Source organism: Macrotis lagotis, chromosome 6 (assembly GCF_037893015.1).
Source record: "Macrotis lagotis isolate mMagLag1 chromosome 6, bilby.v1.9.chrom.fasta, whole genome shotgun sequence".
Lineage (NCBI taxonomy): Eukaryota > Metazoa > Chordata > Mammalia > Peramelemorphia > Peramelidae > Macrotis > Macrotis lagotis.
The window spans coordinates 233,536,405-233,546,094 of record NC_133663.1 but is presented as its reverse complement, the minus strand read 5'-3'; the positions used below and the strand labels follow the sequence as shown (position 1 = coordinate 233,546,094).

Below are 9,690 nucleotides of genomic sequence, written 5' to 3'. Positions count from 1 at the left end.
CAAAATCCTGCACTCATAAGAGGGATGTGTGGTTTTTGTTTTTTTCAGTTTTTCTCAGGTAGGACAACTAAACTCCCCCAGAAACTTTGAAAAAAAAGAAAGGAAATAGATGCATCATTGATAATAATTGCAATGTGTGAATGAATACTTTTTTGGTTGTTCAGTCATTTCAGTCACGTCTGACTCTAATTGAGATTTTCTTGGCAAAGACACTGGTGTGGTTTGCTATTTCCTTCTTCAGAAAGAAAACTGTAACTTGATTAATTTTTCCAGCTACCCATGCACATAGAGGTGTTATCAACATTTTCTTCTGTGAATATCAGCTGCAGCATTTTGTGCACATACATGCTCTGTTTACTTCTAATTGATTGCTGAAAATCATTATGACTGGCTGTGGTTTCTGGGTCTACTATGTCTGAGAAGCTGGTAGGAACAGTTCCAAGTCGAGACAACAGTTGATGCAAGGAGTGAACTGCCTTCTCATAGGGCTGCTTGTGGTTGCAGGAGGCTGTGACTGAGCAGGGTGAGGAAAGAGGGATTACTAGCTAGCCCAGGACATGTGATATTTACCTTCCAGAGCCTTCTGGGAACATTAAAGATCCAATCTATATTTAACTCTGCCTCTGAAAACACAACTGGGGCAGTTTTAATCTTTCTCAATCATACTTGGGAGTTCAAAGTTGAAGTGGATTTCCATAACAATTTTATATCATGCCCTGGGAATCATAAACATGAAGGTAAGTTATTGAAATAATATTCAATAAAATTCAGAGAAGCAAACTTTGGAGGAGTATAAATCTGACCTTGCAAACACAGATGCAATAGCTGTGTAAATTACAGAGTGTAGTTTCTGAGATTAGAGCATTGTGGTCTGAAGAGAAAATGGATTGATTTGGAGAAAGAGTTGAAGAGAATTGGAAAAAAGCGCCAGAAGGTAATAAGGAAGAAAAGTTCTTTAGGAGGGGGGCCAGAATTTTTTACCTTCTCAATAGACTGGGGAGGGTGATGAAGGGAGTGAGAAAATTTGGAAAGTCAATAAATTTGGAAAGTCAATAAATAACTTTTTAAAAAGGAATAGTATATATATATATATATATATATATATATATATATATATATATTACATATATATATATTATGGTTGAAACTGAAGTGAAAGTAATGAAAACTTCTATATATTCTAAGAAGGCTGCTACTGCATTTGGACTAACATATTTTGAAAACATTTATTTTCTGAAAATGAATTTGAACTGGTACAAAAATTCCACTGACTTACAGAATAAACTGCATTTCAGGAATTTATTTCAAGATGTTCCAAGTAAACCTGTGACCACAAATAGATCCCCCCCCCCAGTCAGTTTGAATTTCAGTGGTGAATGAGATCTATTGATGTTGTACATATTTTCTGTCTAAGCAAGTTGACTCACTTCTTAAGATCATGATAAAACTATAACAGTATGAGTTATCTCAGTAATTGCTAGGTTTGTTCTTAGAAAAATCACCATATTAAAATTGCTTTAAAACTAAACACATATGCACATACACTGTTTACTTTTGTTATAAATTGAAGTATAAGTTATATAAATATGTGATATCTTATATTTGTAATTTTCATATTAAAATGATACCAGAGATATGGTATACAAGCATATATTCATTCATTTGAGATCTTTAATAACTTGATTTGAAGCCCATTCTCATTGGAATACTATGTAATTATGTCAGTAGAATCATTTTTTATCAGTAAGCCCTTATATTTAAGTGATTATATATATATACATATATGTATAAATACCAAATTTTTTAAGCTTTTACTTTTATGTTATAAATCAGTAGTTAGTATGAATGGTGAAAATCTCTGCTAGTTCCTATATATGAGATATATCTCTGTGAGAGGTATATCTCCTGTCACAACTATTTGTGATTTATATATCTCCTATCACAATTAGGATAGTATCTGTCCTATGGGAGATAAACATATGAGTTATGTGTTTATATATGACATATAATATTCATCTATCTATTTATATGTCTTTAAATAGAAGATATACATTATACCCTCAATATGGGAGTTATCACAGATAGGATAAGATACTCTAAATATGAGATAACATATTTATGATATTTCCTATACACAGGGCAGACATCATATATATATATATGCATATATATTATCATATATATTCTACATATATGGGCAACATCCCAGCCTGTCCTATATATAGGAGATAGAATGTCATATATGGGCAATATCATAGGACAGTATCTGTCTTATTTATAGGACAGAACATATATGTGATATCATATATTTATATACATATATACACCTATTCTATATATAGTAGATGTAATATATATATATACATATATATAGTCCTATACATAGAAGATATTACAATACATTTTCTATATGTAGGAAATATGTATAACATATTCTATGTAAGAGATATCACAGATATCTCTAACCTATACATAGGAGATAACCTATCTGTGACATGTATATAGTCCCTGCCTTTTTTTATAGGAAATACAATATATATCAAATCATGTATATGTATATATATATATATATATATGTATATATATATATATATATGGATGAGAAAAATTACAGATAGGGATAGTACCTAGCCTATACATAGGAGATAACCTATCTATGACATCTATATATAGTCCCTGCCTTTTATACATAGGAGATAACCTATGACATCTACATATAGTCCCTGCCTTTTTATGGGAAATACAATATATCTATATCTATATCTATCTATCTATCTATCTATCTATATATATATACACTTATGTATGTATTTGAGAAATTACAGAGAGGATAGTACCTAGCCTATACATAGGAGATAGCCTATCTGTGATATATAGTCCCTGCCTTTTTTGTGGGAAATACAATATGTGTGTGTGTGTGTGTATGGGAGAAATTATAGAGAGGATATAGCCTATAGGTCTTTAAATAGAGGATATAGCCTAGCCTATACATGGGAGATAGTAACATATCCGTGATAATACACACGTAATAGATTTATACCCCTTACACTTCTGATTTCTGATCTAAAATTAAGATCAGAAACTTTCTGTCTGTACGCATCCATTCATCATGTGCTTGCATAGACGAACAGCTGCTGGTTTCATCGGTGCTGCTCTCCAGCATGAAGGGTTCTCTGGAGGCTGCCAGCGCTCTAGGGGGCTGTCTGCCCGCCCAGCTGCCGCGCCTTTGGCGCCACTTCAAGGTGAAGGTGAGTACGCACCCGGTACAGGGCCTCCGCTTAAGTGGAGGCACTGCTTTCCCAGACCAGCGTTTCACCTCGTTTGCTTATGTCCGCCTCTGCAATTCCGGTGGTTTCGTAAACGCTGAGGAAATGTGCTGCTTTTTGTTGAAAATTACAGTTTACCGCCTCAAAAAAAATAAGTTTTTTTTCCCCCACTTTTTTCCGTCAATCGTAGCGAAGGGCTGTTTAGAAAAGGCCGAGCGTTCTGGAGGGCTTCAGCCAAAGCGCTCGAAGAAGGCTCGGCGCGGGGAAAGCCTCGGAGGCTCTGGGCTGGCCGCTGCGCGCCGCACCGGGAGCCCGTCCCTCCGCATTTCTGCCGGAGCCTCTGGGGAGAGGGCCCGGCCACGTGACGCTTCCTGCTCCCTCCCCGTGACGTCAGCGCGCTGGCAGCCGTAGCCCTAGAGAGAGGATGCTCTCCGGCTCGGCGGGGCTGGGCTGAGCGATGTTGCACCGCAGGTAAGAGGCCTTCTCTCCGAGACCTCCCCGGGCTTTGGCTTTGGTTTTCGGCCCGCTTCCCCGCGCTGCCTTTCGGCGCGGCCATGCACATTCAGATTGAGCTGGGTCTCCTCTCTTTGTCCGGGGCCGGCGGCTTTCGGAACGGAGGGAGCGCAGGTGGCCCCGGCCGGGTGCCTCTCCCTCCCGGCCGGCCCCCCGGGCGGAGGCGCTGCGGGCTGGAGCCGGGGGCGGGGCGGGGGGCAACGCCCATTGTTCGGGCGGCCCGGGGCCCGCGCCAGCCGTGGGGGCGGGGCGGCCGGGCCCTGCCTGGAAGCGCTTGTCTTAGCCTTGCACTAGGCCGGCCGGCAGCAAGAGCCCCCTCGGAGCTCTGATGCCTCGCTCTCCGCTGAAGTGAAAGAAAGGGCGGTCGCTGAGAAATGACGAGGACCAGACTGCGGCAGTCGAGCCAAAAAGCGAAAGATTTCCAAATAACGAGCAATTGGACAGAACCCCTTTGCTTTTTAAAAAGATTTTTTTTTTTAAGATTACCTTTAGGCTCCTAAATTCTGTCAAGGCCCAAGATTTGCCGAAACACGGGAACTTCCTGTTGTTTAACCCTTTACAGCCCTTAACCATTGGCACTTCATTCAGTAATTAATTGGAAACTTGGGTTTTTTTGTAGTTTGATTTCGCAGGATTTTTCAGTTTAGAGTTATTTGGAAACTTGGTTTTTTCTTAGTTTATTTTTCAGGGTTTTTCAGTTTAGAGGGAGCTATTTTACAATACAAATATTCCTCCTTTGATCCCTGTTTGTTTTGTGTTTTTTTTCACAAAACAGCTGATTTTTACTAATATTTTTTGGAATAATGAAATCCCTGAAGTTTTAGGATATTTGGGCTCCTGATTGTGGAAGGGAGGACAATGACAGTATTTGTAAGAATAAACTGGTTTTTATTGGGAGGGAAAGAAAAATCAAGATTGATTAATAAAAAAAACACCCTAGCTCTCTTCATTTTTTTTTAAAGGACCAGTGCTGAGAGAAGAAGGGGCTTTGACTCAGCTGCTGACAAAAGGGCAGGGGGATCAGGTGATTTTTTTAGTTCTTAACACAAACAGGGGTGATTTTAAAAATATACTTAAGAGCTTTAGGTTTTGCTTAAAATTCCCTGCCTGTTTCTTCAATAGGATCACTCAAACATACCTATTTGCCTGTGAAAAGTCTTCATTAGGTAAATTCATTGTAATATGAAATGTGTTTACTGGGATAGCAAAGTAGTCCTTCTGAAATGCCCATAGTCTTAAATATTTGTACAGGAATGACTAAACCTATACAACCAAAAATAATTTTTGCTCCCATGACTGCTTACATTTCAGTTCTACTGAAATGGAAAGATTCTTTCTTTTTAGGAGTAAAATGAATTTGAATTTGAGACATTTTATTTCCTACCTTGAGACCAGCCTGGACTAACCTGAAGGGCCAACATTAGTGCCAGACTGACCCCCACCTGAGAAACAGGATATAAACTCTGTATGGAAATATGGCTTCACATACATATAAAATTTCACTATGCAAAAGGAGTCATCTTTAAATAAACAGATCCCAAATTTCTTTGGGAATTGGCTTGAACAAATTTGATTGGTACACAAACCTATCTTTTAAAGTAATCTGTGTCAAGAGATGAACATAGAGATTACAATGTTATCATAGTTAACATAAAAAAGGTTTACAAAGTCTCTCCTAAGGACTCTGGGAAATAAGGACGAGTATAATCATCCCTTTTTACAAAGCAGGATTCTGAGATAAAAGTGAGATCACAGAGGTAAAAAAAGTCAAGGCCAGGATTTGAATATGACATTTTTTTTACAATATAATACTGTGCAGTACTGCAATAATATTTTTTTATTCATAGTGCTTTTCTTATGGGTCCTTAAATATTATGCCTCATGGTTCAGTAGTTCTTCAGGGCAAGACTGGGGGAAGGCAGAACACATCAGATACTCTGAATAGATCAGTGTAATAAATCAGAAGTATTTAGTCAGAGGGATGGCAGCTGACTGTTGATGCATACAGATGCTGGAACTGGAGTCAGGAGGACAAGTCACTAAATGCTTATTTGCCTCAGTTTCCTCGTCTGTAAAATGAGCTGGAGAAGGAATTGGCAAACCCCTCCAGTATCTTTGCCAAGAAAACCCTGAATGGAGTCATGAAAAGTTAAGACAAAACCAAAAAAGGCTAAGTATAATCTAATGACTTGCCCAGAGTCACAAGTGCCTGAAGCAGATTTTAACTGAATTTAATATGCTTAAAGGAAAGTAATGAGTTGTTTAGAGAGTTAAATTATGTGCAAATGCTCTTTAAGATGAAATATTTCTGTCCAAAAAGTTTAATAGTAGTGTTCATCCTTAGTGGAAGACTCTTTTATCTAGAATTTCCAATTGCTAGCTTGAGGCTAGGAAGTGGACCTTTGGTTTCATTATTATGGGGAAACTCCCTCCTATGATTCCCTGATAATTCTAGATAAATGAGGAATGTAATCTTGGGCAAATCCTTATGGGCCTATTTTCCAAACAATCATAACTAAATCCTAGGATATATGCTAAGCATTTAGAAGTTGAAAAAAACTCCTTTTAATTAAAAGCACAAAACAAAAGCAATTTAAACAACAACAAAAAGAGAATTTCACACACAGCAGAACTCAAGAAAGTTTTCACCATTTTATACCATTTGGTTTCCAAAGAAAAATATTAAATAGATACTACATATTGAAAAGACTTTCAGAAGAACAGTAAATGGGATGGCTTTGAATTCTTCTGGTTACTACTGAGAAATTTATTGAGAGAAAGGAAAGAATCATTTTCCCATGATTACTTCTTTGAGATAAAGTGGTTAATTCAAATTAGTGGATCAAAGTACTTCATTAGTTGCATGATTAAGTAGCAATGCTTATTCAACTACTCCAGTGAATTTGCCATATTGATTTTATGTAATTCATGCCATATTATTAATTTTATCCATTAAATGATACTTATCACAAACCATACATGCTTGTCCATCTTTTGTGACTCTTTTTTTTTATAAAAAAGATTTTATTTTGAATTTTACAGTTTTCCCCCTAATCTTGCTTTCCTCCCCCCAGCGCCCAAAGAAGGCAGTCTGTTAGTCTTTACATTGTTTCTGTGGTATACATTTATCCAAGTTGAATGTGATGAGAGAACAATCATATCCTTAAGAAAAAAAATAAAATATAAGATAGCAAAATGACATAGTAAGATAATGGTGTTTTTTTTTTAATATTAAAGATAATAGTCTTTGATCTTTATTCAAACTCCATGATTCTTTCTCTGGATACAGATGGCATTCTCCATTGCAGATACCCCAAAATTGTGCCTGATTGTTGGATTGATGGAATGAGTAAGTTCATTAAGTTTGATCATCACTCTTGTTGCTGTTAGGGTGTGCAATATTTTTCTGGTTCTGCTCATCTTGCTTAGCATCAGTTCATTCAAATCCTTCCAAGCTTCCCTGAATCCCCATCCCTCCTGGTTTCTAATTAGAGCAGTGGTGTTCCATGACATACATAAACCACACTTTGTTAAGCCATTCCCCAATTAATGGACATTCACTTAATTTCCAATTCTTTACCACCACATACAGGGCTGCTATTGTGCAGGTGATATTTTTACCCTTTTTCATGATCTCTTCAGGGTATAGACCCAGTAGTGGTATTGCTGGATCAAAGGGTATACACATTTTTGTTGCCCCTTGGGCATAGGTCCAGATTGTTCTCCAGAAATGCTAGATGAGTTCACAGCTCCACCGACAATGTGTCCCAGATTTCCCACATCCCTTCCAACATTGATCATTGTCCTTTCTGGACATATTGGCCAGTCTGAGAAGTGTGAGGTGGTATCCCAGAGATGCTTTAATTTACATTTCTCTAATAAGTAGCGATTTAGAGTCATTTTTCATGACTATGGATCATTTTGATTTCCTCACCTGTAAATTGCCTTTGCATATCCTTTGTCCATTTGTCAATTGGGGAATGGCATATTTTTTTGAAAATTTGATTCAGTTCTCTGTATATTTTAGAAATGAGTGTTTTGTCAGAAATACTAGTTGTTAAAATTGTTTCCCAATTTGCTAACATTTCTTTTGATCTTGGTTTACAGTGGTTTTGTCTGTGCAAAAGCTTTTAAATTAAATGTAATCAAAATTATCTAATTTGTTTGATGTTCTCCATCTCTTCCTTGGTCATAAACTGCTTCCCTTTCCATAGATTTGACAGGTAAACTCCTTGATCTTCTAATTTGCTTATAGTATTGTTTTTTTATGTCTAAATCCTGTACCCATTTTGATCTTATCTTGGTAGAGGGTGTGAGGTATTGATCTGATCCAAGTTTCTGCCATACTACCCATTTTCCCAACAGTTTTTATCAAAGAGAGAGTTTTTATCCCAATTAGCTTGACTCTTTGGGTTTATCAAACAGCAGATTACTATAATCGTTTCCTGCTATTGCACCTAGTCTATTCCACTGATCCACCACTCTATTTCTTAGCCAATACCAGTCAGTTTTGATGACTGATGAATTTAATATAATTTTAGCTCTGGTAGGGCTTAACCATCTTGTTTTGCACTTTTTTTCATTAAATCCCTGGCAATTCTTGACTTTTTATTTCTCCATATGAATTTACTTGCAACTTTTTGTAACTCATTAAAGTGATTTTTTTTTTGGAATTTTGATTGGTAGGGCACTAAACAAGTAGTTTAACTTTGGTAGAATTGTCATTTTTATTATATTAGCTCAGCCTATCCATGAGCAGTTGATATTTGGCCAGTTATTTAAATCTGATTTTATTTGTGTGAGAAGTCTTTGGTAATTGTTTTTAAAAAGTTTCTGTTGTGACTCTTTTCTAACTCATCCTAGGAAACTTGTCTTCACTTGTCTGTTCAATTGCATATCTTAATCTGGACAGCTGACATTTTTCATCCATTTGACTCTTCCTGTGTGGTTACTTGAGTTATATTCTTTTTTAGTGATTATGGTTCTTCTCTAGGAGCTTTCACTATTCATGGGCAGCTAGGTGACAGACTACTGCACATAAAGGCAGGAAGATCTGAGTTCAACCTCAGATTCTTTTTAGCTATGTTAGCTTGGGCAAGTTACTTAACCTCTGGCTCAGTTTCCTCATCTGAAACTGGAGATAATAATAATAATAATAATACCTACTTCCCAGGGTTTTTGTGAAACTCAAATGTTATGATTGTAAAAGTGATAATAATTGTAAAAGATAAAATAATAATTATTGTTTATTTAAAGATTTTATTTATTTTGAGTTTTACAATTTTTCCCCTAATCTTACTTCCCTCCCTCCACTCCCCATAGAAGGCAATTTGTCAGTCTTTACATTGTTTTATGGTGTACATTGATTCAAATTGAATGGGATGAGAGAGAAATCACATCCTTAAGGAAGAAACATAAAGTATAAGAGATAGCAAGATCAGATAATAAGATAATCAGTTTTTTCCCCTAAATTAAAGGGAATAGTCCTTGAATTTTGTTCAAACTCCACAGTTCTTTCTGTGGATACAGATGGTATTCTCCATTGCAGAGAGCCCCAAATTGTCCCTGATTGTTGCATTGATGGAATGAATGAGTCCATCATGGTTGATCATCACCTCAACATTGCTGTTAGGGTTCTGCTTATCTCACTCAGCATCAGTTCATGCAAATTCCTCCAGGCTTCCCTGAATTCCCATCCCTCCTGGTTTCTAATAGAACAAAACGGTATTCTTTGAGAATGAAGGACAGACATTTTCATCATCAACCCATGATGCTCAGCACCTCTTTGTGAAATATATACATCAGTTTTGTTTGTTTTGCAAATAAGATTTAAATGCCATTCATTTGTCCAATAAACATATGACATACACATACCACAGTTTGCTAAGCCATTCCCCAATTGAAGGACATT

General features: G+C 36.8%; 1 protein-coding gene across 5 annotated transcripts in view; it reads left to right on the top strand.

Moving 5' to 3' along the window:
* The first annotated feature begins 599 nt into the window (after positions 1-599).
* CLCN4 (chloride voltage-gated channel 4) overlaps positions 600-9,690 on the top strand; it is a 115,643-nt gene continuing 106,552 nt past the window's right edge. The window contains exons 1-3 of one of the 5 annotated variants that reach the window (XM_074192475.1): positions 3,666-3,737; positions 4,742-4,803; positions 7,069-7,128. In XM_074192475.1, the coding sequence (XP_074048576.1) occupies positions 3,724-3,737; positions 4,742-4,803; positions 7,069-7,128 (136 nt within the window). In that variant the 5' untranslated portion in view covers positions 3,666-3,723. Of the gene's footprint in view, positions 738-1,836; positions 3,249-3,637; positions 3,738-4,741; positions 4,804-7,068; positions 7,129-9,690 lie in introns of those variants that run through there. The other 4 variants (XM_074192476.1, XM_074192478.1, XM_074192474.1 and 1 more) reach the window with 4 other exon arrangements.